Below are 13,220 nucleotides of genomic sequence, written 5' to 3'. Positions count from 1 at the left end.
GGGGTCCCAGAATGCCCAGAGCCTACCACAAAGGCCCTGGAATGCCCAGAGCCTGCCACAGGGGTCCCGGAGTATTCTGAGCCTGCCACGGAGGCTCTGGAATGCCCAGAGCCTGCCACAGAAGCCCCAGAATATTCTGAGCCTGTCACAGAGGCCCCGGAATGCCCAGAGCCTGCCACGGAGGCCCCAGAACACCCAGAGCCTGCCACAGAAGCCCCGGAATGCCCAGAGCCTGCCACGGAGGCCCCAGAATACCCAGAGCCTGCCACGGAGGCCCCAGAATGCCCAGAACCTGCCACAGAGGCCCCAGAATGCCCAGAGCCTGCCATGGGGGCCCCAGAACACCCAGAATCTGCCACGGAGGCCCCAGAATGCCCAGAGCCTGCCACGGGGGGCCCAGAACATTCTGAGCCTGCCACAGAGGCCCCAGAATGCCCAGAGCCTGCCACGGAGGCCCCAGAATGCCCAGGGTCTGCCACGGGGGCCTCAGAACATTCTGAGCCTGCCACAGGAGCCCCAGAATGCCCAGAGCCTGCCACGGAGGCTCCGGAACGCCCAGAGCCTGCCACGGAGGCCCCAGAATACCCAGAGCCTGCCATGGGGGCCTCAGAACATTCTGAGCCTGCCACAGGAGCCCCAGAATGCCCAGAGCCTGCCACGGAGGCCCCGGAACGCCCAGAGCCTGCCACGGGGGCCCCGGAACGCCCAGAGCCTGCCACGGGGGCCCCGGAATGCCCAGAGCCTGCCACGGGGGCCCCGGAACACCCAGAGCCTGCCACGGAGGCTCCGGAATGCCCAGAGCCTGCCACGGGGGTCGCAGAATGCCCAGAGCCTGCCACGGGGGCCCCAGAACATTCTGAGCCTGCCACAAAGGCCCCGGAATGCCCAGAGCCTGCCACAGAGGCCCCGAAATGCCCCAAGCCTGCCACAAAAGCTCCAGAATGCCCAGAGCCTGCCACAGGCCCCCCTAGGCCTGCCATGGAGGCCATAGACCCACCCAAGCCTGCCTCCATTGGAGAGGAAGTAGCTGAGGGCCTGTTGGCGCCTGAGCAGGGAACCGGTCCCAGTGCCTGTGTGCGTGCTGGTGATGGAGCCGAGCCCCACTTGCCCCTGAAGGAGGCCCCAGGGGGTGAGAATCAAGGGGCTGGAGGCCTCGAGTCAGCACCCCAGGGTGCTAGGAAGGCTCCTGGGGATAGTGGCCCAGAGGTACATCCTGCTGCTCGCCCCGAGTTTGGCCACACATGGCCCCAGAGCCCAGTGGAGGAGGGAAGAGCCAACCCTGAGCCCAGGTCCCCCGTTGCTGTGGCCTCAGAAGCTGGGCTGGGCTCCTGCTCCGAGTTTCCACCAAGGTTCCTGCCCAGGCCTGGCAGGGGCTGCCCCAAAGAGCCTGCCCCCACCTCTCCAGCACCCTCTCGGCAGCCGGAGCCCGTGCTGGGCCCAGGCAGTGGAGAGTGGGCACAAGTAGCACCCGGAAGCCCCAGCTCGTCCCCAGCACAAGGCCCCAAAAGCCCTGCCAGGGGCCTGCCCAGTGTGCCCCAAGACAGGCTCCTCGTCCCAGAGCCCTCTGCTCCCACAGAGGCAGCCCCATGCCCCATGGCACCCCTCGCCCCCTGCCCTTGCCAGGGCCCCAGGGAAGACTCAGATGAGGGCAAGGAGTCCCCGGGCCCTCTGGGCCTCCAGCCGCCACGGGCAGGAGCCCAACGGGCAGTGGCTGCCTTCTCAGGAACCACGAAACCTCCTGGGGCCGGGCATCGGGTCGGCCTCCCACCCCACTCCCCGATCCTCAGCCCCAAGACGGCCCCCACGGGGGACACCCATGCCAAAGACCAGGCCTGGCAGATCTCGCCCCCCTGCCAAGTGCCTCCTGGCCCTCGAGGGCTCCCGGCCGCCGAGCAGCAAGATGACCAGGACAGCCTGGAGGAAGGTGAGAGGGGCCGGGGCTGGAGCGCTGTCCTGAGCCGGGGACCAGAGGTGGCAGGTGGGTGGGAAGCCATCCTCAACGCACACACACCCCTACCCCATGCCCAGACTCGCCGCCGAGGGCTCCAGGATCCGGCCAGCACTCGGACAGCCACGGCGAGTCGTCTGCAGAGCTGGAGGAGCAGGACCTCTCAGGAGCGCAGACGGCACAGTGTCCGGCCCAGGTGCCCGGCCCGGGAGGGGGGAGGCTGCACCCCTGGGAGGGCTCCACCCCACCCTCCCCTCAGATGCTCAAACCCCATCCTCCCCAGGCCCCGGCAGGTGGCAGCAGCGAGGAGACCGTGGCCAAAGCCAAGCAGAGTCGTAGTGAGAAGAAAGCCCGAAAGGTGGGTGGGGGTCCCGCCGGGGCCACTCCGCGAGGGCGGGGCCTGCTGCATAAGGGGACCCTTCACACCCAGTGGCCGTCGGGTCGTGAAACTGCTGGGGCCAGAGCGTCCATCGAGAATGTGCCCCCAGCTGGGGTCTGGCACCCACTGAACGCCCGGGGGGCTGGTGTTCCCACAGGCTCTGCCCAGAGACCACAGAGGGTCCCCCAGGGTTGGCGGCAGAACCCTCGTTCCCCCCATCAGTGTGCTCTCTCCCCCTGGGCCCACCCGCTCCTCCCCACCCCAGCCTGGGACCCCTGGGGTCGATGCCCAGGTCTGAGCCCCCCGCCCTGTGCCCCCAGGCTATGTCCAAGCTGGGCCTGCGGCAAATCCAAGGGGTCACCCGGATCACCATCCAGAAGTCCAAGAACATCCTGTTTGTCATCGCCAAGCCCGACGTCTTCAAGAGCCCAGCCTCAGACACCTACGTGGTCTTCGGCGAGGCCAAGGTCTGGCAGGCCGCGGGCGGGGGCGGGGGCCCGGGGTGCGGGCTGGGCTGACCGCTGCGCCCCTGCAGATCGAGGACCTGTCCCAGCAAGTGCACAGAGCTGCTGCCGAGAAGTTCAAAGTGCCCACGGAGCCTTCCGCCCTGGTCCCCGAGTCCGCGCCCGGGCCGCTGGTGAGGCCCGAGTGCGAGGAGGAGGAGGAAGAGGAGGAGGAGGAGGTGAGGCGCAGGGACACGGGGGTTGGGGGGTCCTCAATGGCTTTTCCTGGGGGCGGGGCAGCCCCAGACCTGCCTGCTTGCCCCCCCCCAGGTGGATGAGGCAGGGCTGGAGCTCCGGGACATCGAGCTGGTGATGGCGCAGGCCAACGTGTCGCGGGCCCGGGCGGTGCGGGCCCTGAGGGACAACCAGAGCGACATCGTCAACGCCATCATGGTGAGTGGCTGGCCCCTTCTGGGCCCCCTGCTGCTGGCCCTGCTGCGCCCCTCCCCAGCCTGCCCTCTCTCTCTGCGTTTCCCGCAGGAGCTCACCATGTAGCCGCGGACCGCCACCTGACCGCACAGCTCCGCCCCTGCCCCCGGCTCTGCTGCTCAATAAACGGGTGTCTCCTCACGGCCTCTGCTCTGGCTCCTACCTGCCCGGGCGCGCTGCGGCCCAACGGGGTTTGTGAATGGGTGGAGACACTTCCTGGGTCCGTGCGGAGCCCCAGGAGGAGGGGGGTCCTCCCTCCCGTGTCCCAGAGGGTGGGGATCTGTCCCCCATGTTCTCAAAGGCTGGTGGTCCTACCCGCTCATGCCCCAGAGGTGGTGGCGTTCCCATGGCCCTAGAGGGCAGGTGATCTCTCCGTGTCCCAGAGGACGGGGTCTGTCCCATATCCTCAGAGTGGGAGTCCTCTCTGTCCCGAGGGTGGGGTTCTGTCCCCACTTGTCCCCAGAGGGTGGGATCCGTCCCGTGACTCCAGCAGGTGGGGGTCCATCTTCCCCCCACCCCGTGTCCACAGTACCCAACCTGCCCAGACAGTAGGCAGTCACCTGGCTGTGGCCCAAGGCGTGGGCCTGGGGACTGGTTTTGGGAAGGAACTCCCCAGACTCGGGGGCTCTGGAGGTTTAGCCGTTGAAAAGGTGTTTGGTGGGGGGGGGGGGGGGGCAGCGACTGGCCCCCAAAGTTCCTAGCCCCTCCTGGTGCCCAGCTCTGGAGGGGCCGCCCATCCCCTCCATGTTCCCTCTTCTCCAAAGCCCAGGGACCCGCGGAGGGGGGCTGCATGTGAGAGGGGCCCCTGGAGAGGAGGGAGCGGCTCCTGCCGTCCACACAGGACACTTAGACCCGGTTCCACAGTGTGGCCACCCCACCCCCGACCGCTCGCTGGGGCCACTCACACCCAGGATGGGCTGGCCCTGCCTGGATGACTTCAGCTGTTCCAGATGCTTCCAGAGCAGGTTGATTTGCACTCCTGTCTGGAGACCTACCCCATATCCCCTTAGCTCTGCGGGTCTGGGCCGACTACCAGCTCCCGGACAGCGCAGGCCGGGACCAAGTCTGAGAGCCCTCCTCCCATCCCGACCTGCCGCTGGCCAGGACGCAGACCCCCGCCTGGCCCCCACACGGCCTCACTGTGGGCCCAGGGCTCTGTGCTCCCTCTCCGGGACCCCAGCACCCACCCTGCTCGGCCTGGGGCTTCCCACACGTGTTGTCGGGGGTCTCCCAGGGCAGAGGCACCTTCTAGGTGAGGAGGGCGTCGCCAGGGCCACCCCCACTGCCTCCCCATGTGCCAAGGGCAGGGGAGGGGCCCAGCCCAAGGAAGACCTAGAACACAGTGCCCCCCGTAAGCCCCCTGGAGACCGGGACCCTGGGCTCCAAGATGACGGGCTCTCGGGGTGGGGGGGTGAGGGGAAGGAGGGCAGGCGCCACACTTGGGAACCCGGAGCCCGCTCCCAACAGCGAGGACCTGCACTCGCACCAGCGCCCAGGCCCCCTGCTGCCCCAACCCCACGTCCATGAAGCGAAAGCCCCAATCCCGTGCTCCCGGTTTGCTGCGACGAGCACCGACGGGCAGCCGGCCCCCACGCCACAGCGCCCAGCCCGTCGTGCAGGCCCGGCTCCCACCCCGCGAGACCAGAAGCACGCTGGGACCAGAAATGAATTATTCACATCGCAGTAAACTTCTTTGAAGGTCTCTGAGAGTTTCGACAAGAATGTCGTGTGCAAAACTGAAAGGACCCCCAGGACCCCTCCTGGGCACCGGCGCCCCGAGGCCGGTCCTTCACAGTAGAGGGCGCACCGGTGGGCCCCTCCCGGCGCCGTCAGGCCGAGTCCCGGTCCATGCTGCAGCCCAGAGCCTCGATGTCGTTGCTGATGTCCGAAATCATGCGGTCCCACTCGTCCCCTTCCGAGGGCGCGGACTGGTCGTCGGAGCTGCCCGTGGCCCTGTTCCCGGCGCAGGTGGAGGTGGACGCGGAGCTCAGGGCCCGCCGGTACCTGCCGAAACTGTCGGTGATGATACCTCGGCCGTCCTTCACCCCGATGGTCTCCAGGAAGTTCTCGAAGTGCTGGCTGTCCTTCTCCGGGATGAAGGGCCGCAGACCTGTGGACACACGGTGCGCCTGACGCAGGCCTCCTGCGGGGAGAACGAGCCTGCCCGCCCCGCCCGCCCCGCCCAGCCCCGTCCGACGGGCACCACACGCCCGCGCAGGTCCCGCGTCTGCAGTGCGTGGCTGGCCCCATCTCCGTCCCTCGGGCCTGGTGGAACCGCACCCACGGGCCTCCGGGTGCAGAACGGGGGCGGGGGGGGAGGCAGGCTGACCTCTGAGGGGTACCACCCACTTCTGTAAGAACCAGCCGGAAAGGAACACGGAGCTGGGGGCTGGGGCCTCGGACCCGAGCCCTGGCTGCATGGCTGACCCCGGCGGGGAGGCCACAGGGTCGGCAAGAGCTCCGACCGCACGCAGCAGGCCAGGCCTCCGGCCCTACATCCCCCGTGAGCGGAGAGCCCCTCAGTGGCTGCTCACAAGGGTACAACCCAGGCCCCCTGGATGGTGGGGGCAGAGCCCGGGAGCTCCACCGGCCCCATCAACCAGCCGGGGTCTCTAGGGTCAGCACCGTCCTCCCTGAGGGCGCGACCACCCTGCCCACCCAGCTCTCAGGGCCAAGGCCGGTCCTCCTACCCGGAAACGGGGTCCACTCCCCCGAGCGCAAACTCCTCGTCACCCACCGAAACCCACCCGAGCGCCAAGCCCCTGAGGAGCCCCACCCTGCCCCGCTCCCGGCGAGCAGCTCCCGGCCTCCCCTGTCTGGCTGCCACGGGCAGGTCCCGCCGGTCGCTGGCAAGGGCCCTGGGCGGCGGGGCTCACCGAGCAGCAGGAACTTGCGGCTGTCCCCGTACAGCTGCCGCAGGTTGATGCAGAACTCGTGCACGGACGCCCCGTCGCGGTAGTCGTGCAGCAGCGCGGCGAACTGCTGGATCTCCTGGGACGACAGCTTGGTGCGCAGCTGCCCACGGCGGGGCAGGGGTGCGGCGGTGAGCGGCGCCGCCGCCCCTCACCTCACCCGCAGCGCCCCCAGGGAGCGCGCCCGCAAGGAGCCCGGGGGCACGCGCGCGGACGGGACCCCGTGACGGTCCCCTGAGCAGCCCGCCCCCCCCCCCAGGAGCCGCCGCAGCCCGGCCGCCCGGGGCGCACCGTCAGCATGTAGTCCTGCAGCAGCTCGGTGGCCGTGGCGCTCAGCTCGCTCTCGCTGACCGTCTTGGCGTGGGGCGCCGTGTGCGCACAGAAGGACAAGGGCGACACGCCGCCCGCGCGCGCACACTCGGGGAAGGAACTGCAAGGACAGCGGCCGTGGGCACGCGGCTCCCGGGCTCCGCCCCCGCCCCCGCCCCCGCCCCGCGCCCCCCTGCGCACGCGCACTCCCGGCCAGGGGCTGCGGGGGCGCGGTACTCACAAGGTGCCGGCCTCCGGCTCATAGGGCTCCTTCACGTCCACCTTGGCGGAAGAGTCGTCTGTGCGGGGTGCGGACACAGGGCTTCCGGTTACGTGGGCAGGGGCTCCGGGGCCCGGCGCCCAGCACCCCGCGAGACGTGGGCCCTGGCGGGGCCCCTGCACGCCTTCTCGCGCAGAGCCACAGGCCCCCGGGGGGCGAGCACCCACACCGGCTCCTCCTGGGGGCGTCCTGACCCGCACCACCTGTCGCAAGCGTGGGCCTGAGCGCGATGCTCCGCGTTCGCAGGACGCCCCAAACGGGGGGCTGAAGAGCGCTCCCCGAGGGCCGAGGACAGCGCAGGCGGGACTCGGGGCCCGGGTTACTTTGTCTCCTCTGCCGCTTTAGACGAGGACTGGGACCCCAGAGGCCGGACAACTTGCCCCACCGCACGGGGCTGGCCGAGGGCAGGAGCCGCGGTGGGAGGCAGGGCTGGCCCCCAGCCTGGACCCGGAGGCGGGACCCCCGGCATGCCTGAGCCCCCGGGACACCGCAGCTACTCAGGAAACACTGGGCGGGTGACCTAAGGTCCGCGTGACCCAGGCCGCGAGGGACACGGACACCGTTCTGCACAATGCTGAGCCCGGAGAGGCGGCTGAGAATGGAGTCGGGGGGCGCTGCGAGGAGCAGGGGGCGCTCCTGGCGCCTGAACGCCGGGCTGAGTGAGCCGCCTGCCGAAGACGCTCCGCAGACAGAGCGGGGGGCCTCCACGTGCTGCCCCCGCCCCAGCCCCAGAGCTGTGCGGTCTGGGGTTCGTCCCCACACACACCGCCCCCAGCCCCCGGCCCTCTGTTCTGAGGCAGCCGAAGGGACTTCAGCTGAGAAGGCGTTCCCTGCCCCCCGACGTGGCGCAGGAAGCCGCCAGGCTCCCGGGGCGGGGCCGTGTCTGCCTGCAGGTGGACATGGGCAGTGGAGTCTGGGCACGAGGCACTGGTCCAGAGCCACAGGGACGGGGACAGCAGCGCCACTGCCCGCCCACGCCCACGTACCGCTGTGAAGGGACAGGTGGTGGGTGGGTGTCGAGGCCCCGTCGAATATGGCTCTGTCCAGAAAGTCGATCGTGGACTCCGTGTACACAATCTGGAACACCTGCCCCAGCAGAGAGCACAGCTCCTCCGCGGCGACCTGCCGTGGGGACAGAGCCGGACCTTCCTGGGCAGCGGGCCGGCCACCTTGGTCCTCAGATGCCCAGCCAGCAGCAGGACCAAGGGCCCTTGGCCTCCCACTGCCCGACGGGGCCACATGGGGACCAGCTCCCGTCCAGGCAGCTCTCCGGACCCGAGGGGGCCAGCTGTGCCAGTCAGCTGCCAGCCCTCCTGCTCCCCCCACCTGGCCCACCAACACCCTGCCCAGGCTGCTGCCCCAGGCTCGGGGACAGCACTCCCAGCACGGGACACGGCTTCACACGCGTGCTGTTAGGGCAGGGTCCCCTCCGGGGCGGTTCTGCCCCTGGACACGGGGAGTGACCAGAGGGGCCTGCAGTGGGGACAGGCCAGGGAGGCAGCCCCATGAGGAAGAACTGGCTAGAAGGTGGGCAGAGCCAAGGAGGGCACTGATCAAAGGGTCCCCAAGGCAGGGGGTCCCCACTGCAGTCTTACAGACACAGAAACTACAAACAAGGCGACCAAGGAGCTCCTGGAGGCTGGCAGCCCTTGGGTAGCTGAGGGGGCCCCAAGCCCTAACTTGCCACTCCCAGGGCACAGCTTGGGGTGCAGAGACCACCACCCCCATCAGCGCTGGGGAAAGGGTGAGGCCCCTGGAAGAGAAGGAACACAGCCTGAAGGCACCAGACTCAGTGAGCAGGACAGGGGCCTAAGCAGGGCCTGAGCATGTTGTGGGCGGGGTCTGGGGGGATGTGGGAGGGGCCAGGGTTGGGGGGCTATGGGAGGGGCCTGAGTCACGGTGTGGGAGGGACCTGGGTGGGAGGGGCCTAGGTAGGGATATGAGAGGAGCCTGGGTCAGGTTGTGGGAGGAGCCCGGGTCAGGATGTGGGAGGGGCCTGTGTCAGGGGGTGGAAGGGACCTGGGTGGGAGGGGCCTAGGTAGGGATATGAGAGGAGCCTAGGTGAGGGTGTGGGAGGAGCCTGGGTGGGGTGGGGGAGGGGCCTGGGGTGGGAGGGGCCTAGGTCGGGATAGGAGGAGCCTGGATCAGGTTGTGGGAGGAGCCTGGGTCAGGTTGTGGGAAGAGCCTGGGTCGGGGGTGTGGGAGGGGCCTGGGTCGGGGAGGTGGGAGGGGCCTGGGTCGGGGAGGTGGGCGGGGCCTGGACAGGTTGTGGGCAGGACAGGCGCCGGGTATCGGCGGGCCTGAGTCCCAGGTCCCACCCTCTACTCACCTTGCTCTCTGTGGCTAGGATTACCAGGCAGCAGGCCTCCACAGGCCCCACTCCGCTCTCTGACAGGGAGACTGCGGTGAGGCCTCTGGAACTTTCTGCACACAGACTCTGGCTGGGGGAGATGCCAGGGTCCTGGGCTGAGAAGTCAACAGCGCAGCAGGTTAGAGCAGGTTGGGAGCTTAACAGCAGGCTCTAGGCAGGCCCCACCTGGCTCAGGTAAGGGACAGGCGTGCCCCCTGCCCCACCTTCTCAGCTAGGCTGCCCCCATCCTCACTCCGCGGCGGCTGCTCTGGCCACTGCTCACTGAGAGCTGCCACCCTACAGGGCCCTCTAGCATCCCTGCCACGGATGATGCTAGTATCTTGGGCTGAGACGTGAAATGGCCAGTATTTAGCTGCTTTTAGTCTACACACAAGATGGTATTCCCAGGGTTCCGCTCACAGGAACCATGGGCATGAACACGATCCTGACAGATGGGGACACTGAGGTGTGGGGCCCAAGGGCGTGAGAGGGGCAGAGTCCAGGAGGGGATGCGGACCCCGGCCCACGTTTCTAACACTCCGCCCACCACCTCGTCAGACAAAGGTCCCGGGGCACGGACGCACGGGGCAGCTCCCGGCCTGCCCACAGCAGGGAGGGAGGCCCCCGCCCCGGGAAATACGAGCACATCGGACCGGGGAGCAGGAGCTGGAAGTGAAGCTCACGTTCCCCCCGATGCTGGGGTGTCTCCGGACAGGCCCACCCCAGCACGGAGGACACCCGAAGCTCAGACGTGGCTGGGAGCCGGGAACCAGGCAGAAGCCACACTCGGGACGGGTGTGCCCGCAGAGCCCGGGGCCTGGCACCCCGTGAGCCCCACGAACGCCACCGTCAGACCCCAGGACCGCTCCGCCCCACGGCGGCCACGGGCCACAGGCCCTGAGCACGTGCAAGGTGGCGAGTGCACACGGTGCCATGTGCGGAGTGCAGACTACACACAGGGTCTCAGGGGAAGTACAAAGAAGACGGGGACATCTTGTTAATAATGGTCATACTGGTTATGCATGGGCGCCAACTGGTGTGCACGGATACGAAGGGCTGAATAAAATACATTATTAACTCTGGTTTCACCTGCTTCCCTTTACTTCCTTTACTGTGGCTACTAGAACGTTTTAAGTAGCTCTGTGGCCCCCAGCGTCGCCTGACGTGAGCACTCCGGGTCGTAGCCCCGCAGGCCGTCCTCACAGCTCCGGCTGCACATCCCCCATCTGCCGTCCGACACCCGCAGAAACACCCTCCGCGTCTGCACGGTCTGCCCCGCCCCGCTGCGCCCGGACATCGGGTCACCTGCCCTCCAAGCAGCGCCCGCCGCACGGAGCCCCTGCAGGCAGACCCAGACCCCACACACCCACGTGCCCCCCACGCTGCCCCAGGCCCCGGCGTGGCCCGGCCCGCAGACGTGCACACGTGGGCTGCGCCGGTAGCACTTACTAAACACGGCCAGCACACGGAGGACCCTACGTGCAGGGTCCCATGCCCAGCACGCTGGGGCCACTGGGACGCGCAGGCTCATGGTCTCAGGACCGTCTGCTAAAATGAGGAAGATGCCCAGGACACGGGGATTCCTTCTCTTCCTTTAACTCAAAAGCTCTCAAAGCTCTGGGTCCCGGTTTCCGTCTCATTTTGCAAAGCATCTCCTACAGAGCTCATTCTCTCCCTCGCGAAAAATCTGTTCGCCCTTTCTTAGCAATCTGCTCTAATGATTAACGCTGACACGTGTCCCCCCACACAACCCACCAGGGGGCCCAGCTCCCCACCCACCAGCTTCCACGCCTGCAGGCGCCGGTCAGAGGTCAGTCTTCCCGTTGCTTTTTGTCCCTCAGGATGCCCCAGACCTCGGGCCTCCGGCGGGACCGTCCGCGCCCAGGTAGGCAGCGGCAGGAGCCCCGATGAAGCCACTTCGCAGGCCGGCCGGCCCCGCCACACCCCGCTGGGCCCCCGCCGGTCACTCAACCTCTGTGCTCCGCTACTCCATTTGTGAAGTGGGAGAACACGGTCCTCCTCACCGCTGAGCGGGAGGTTACACCAGGTAATCCGTGTCCCAGGCTTTCTGCTAGTTTGAGCCGTGTTTTTACATTAAAACTGTTGCATATGGGCAGCTTCGTGTTGTTCAAACTAAAGTAACGCCCATCATTCAACAGTAGATGTACCGAAGGGAAACGAGGGGTAAGCAGAGCGCAGAGGGGTGTGGTGGGCCCGCAGCACCCCTGCCGGCTCTGGGCCGTGAGAGGCCCCCACGCTCCAGGGGTCATGCGAGCAGGCTCACCAGGGCCTGGCTCTTAAGCAAATCTCTCGGATCTGCCATGAACTGCCGACCTCAGGCGGAAAAACAGTTCCCTCTGCACTGCCTGAGCCCCCCCGGCCCCCGCCACGGGCCCTTTGGAAATGGCTTCGGGACCCTGTCCGGCTCCAGAACACCCAAAGGAGCCGCGACGAGCTCGGTACCGCAGCGCAGACCTCCGGACCCCACCCGAGGGGCGTGACGTCGCTCCTCGTGTCTCAGGGACTTGGTACCAGGCAGGGGCTGTGGCGCTGGTGGGGGGGCAGCTCATGTGGAGAGCCCGGGAGGTGACACTGGGCTCCCAACCCCGGGGGCGGGACCGGATGCAGGGGGCTGGGGGCCAGGGCCTGATTTAAGGTTCCTCCTGACTCTCTTACAAGGACATGCTCAGGACGTCTCGGACCGGGAGCTCCACGATGGTCTGGTCTCCTCTGTACCCAGCTTTGGGAAGCCTGTGGCCAAAGGCAGGGCCCACATGTTGGCGGGGCTGAGCGAAGGCCCCCTCTCAGGTGGCAGCTGACCCAATGCTGGAGAAACTGTGTCCAGAGCTCCACTAAATTCCCAGACTCACTCCTGAGAACAAAGATGTGGGCTGTTCCTGCCAAGGACCCCTGACCCCGACCCCCCGGGTGCATACCTGTCTTCAGGACCACCAGGTGCGAGGCGTCATCCCGCACGTAGGACACAGCAGCGATGTCGTGGATGGGGACCCTGAGGATGGTGTCCTCCCCGTCCCGCCAGGCCAGCTTGACGTTGTAGGCAGACAGGCTGATCACAGCGTCGTGCTCCTGGGTCAAGTGTCCGGGGAGCTGGTGGGCTCTCTGGAAGGGACGCAGCGCATCAGAAGTGCAGGCCTGCCACGGCCCCCGGGAGCCCTGCACCACGCACAGGCCAGAACTCTCCCTACGCCCCGCCACGCCTGCTCCAGGAGCTCTGTTGCTTCTAGAGCTGCTCTGATTCAGACCTGTGGTGTGTGCTTTACATGTCTGGAAAATGTGAATTCTGAAAACAGCCCAAAACCACAAGGAGCAAAGCCTGGAGAATAAAGTTCACGTTCAGACAGGTTCAGTCTTTATGGCCCGAGAGCCAAGCACACCTACAATATGACGGGACAGGGTCCTCCCTCCCAGCCGTGAAGGTCCAGTGGCAGAGGACCAAGAGCCGGCGTCAGAGTACGTGGGTCAGAGGTCAGAGTTAGGAGCTGGAGCAGACTGAGGGTCAGAGGTTGGGGTTAGGAGGTTCACAGGCCAGGGGTCACAGGTCAGGGTCAGAAGGATGGGGTTACCTTTGCATTGTCTATGAAATGCAGGATTTCGGTCCTACTGGAGGGATTCAGGTATCCTGGTATGGACGTTAACTGACCTAAGTACTGCAAGAAAGTGAGGAGAGAAGCTGCCATGAGAAAGGGAAGATCAGCCCAGACCATCGTGGACACACAGAGAACACGGCTTGGCTTCCGCCTTCCACCACCAGGCCTGCTGGCCTGGCTCGGGGTGGGGGGCGGGGGGCGCGGGGGGGCCCTCCGCTAGGAAGTGTGCTCTGAATTCTTAGAGCAGTCTCTCCCGGCTCAGGAGACACTCCCACACCTGCCAATGTACTGCACTGTGAGGACTGTTACCCGTAACAGGGGCCCTTCCTCAAGCGAACTAGTTCTGCCAGGGACAGAAATACCCAGCTCCTGCCTAAAGGGGGAAACAGCGAGAAGCACGTGTGGCCGTCATAGTCCAGGGGCACCGGCTCCCTGGAGGACCGAGACACACTGACCACAGGACGGCCGAGCACACCCCTCCCCACAGTCATCCTCCAGCCAG

General features: G+C 67.1%; 2 protein-coding genes across 5 annotated transcripts in view; one reads left to right on the top strand and one right to left on the bottom strand.

Annotated features, from left to right (window-relative positions):
- The window catches only part of NACAD (NAC alpha domain containing), an 8,244-nt gene extending 4,844 nt beyond the window's left edge, over window positions 1–3,400 (top strand). Inside the window, exons 3-9 of the mRNA XM_032430492.1 lie at window positions 404–1,924; window positions 2,029–2,144; window positions 2,232–2,306; window positions 2,648–2,794; window positions 2,863–3,009; window positions 3,101–3,223; window positions 3,311–3,400. Coding sequence (XP_032286383.1) covers window positions 404–1,924; window positions 2,029–2,144; window positions 2,232–2,306; window positions 2,648–2,794; window positions 2,863–3,009; window positions 3,101–3,223; window positions 3,311–3,325 — 2,144 coding nt within the window. The 3' untranslated portion in view covers window positions 3,326–3,400. The remainder of the gene's footprint in view (window positions 1–403; window positions 1,925–2,028; window positions 2,145–2,231; window positions 2,307–2,647; window positions 2,795–2,862; window positions 3,010–3,100; window positions 3,224–3,310) is intronic.
- Window positions 3,401–4,930: 1,530 nt separating this feature from the next.
- CCM2 (CCM2 scaffold protein) overlaps window positions 4,931–13,220 on the bottom strand; it is a 45,566-nt gene continuing 37,276 nt past the window's right edge. For all 4 annotated transcript variants that reach the window (XM_032430493.1, XM_032430495.1, XM_032430494.1 and 1 more), the window contains 8 exons: window positions 12,695–12,778; window positions 12,047–12,230; window positions 9,090–9,226; window positions 7,747–7,882; window positions 6,722–6,779; window positions 6,463–6,601; window positions 6,136–6,274; window positions 4,931–5,369 (listed from right to left, as the gene is read on the bottom strand). In XM_032430493.1, coding sequence (XP_032286384.1) covers window positions 5,089–5,369; window positions 6,136–6,274; window positions 6,463–6,601; window positions 6,722–6,779; window positions 7,747–7,882; window positions 9,090–9,226; window positions 12,047–12,230; window positions 12,695–12,778 — 1,158 coding nt within the window. In that variant the 3' untranslated portion in view covers window positions 4,931–5,088. The remainder of the gene's footprint in view (window positions 5,370–6,135; window positions 6,275–6,462; window positions 6,602–6,721; window positions 6,780–7,746; window positions 7,883–9,089; window positions 9,227–12,046; window positions 12,231–12,694; window positions 12,779–13,220) is intronic.

This window comes from Phoca vitulina, unplaced genomic scaffold, assembly GCF_004348235.1.
Source record: "Phoca vitulina isolate PV1807 unplaced genomic scaffold, GSC_HSeal_1.0 scaffold44, whole genome shotgun sequence".
NCBI lineage: Eukaryota > Metazoa > Chordata > Mammalia > Carnivora > Phocidae > Phoca > Phoca vitulina.
The sequence above is the reverse complement of the archived record's forward strand: the minus strand, read 5'-3'. Positions and strand labels throughout refer to the sequence as shown.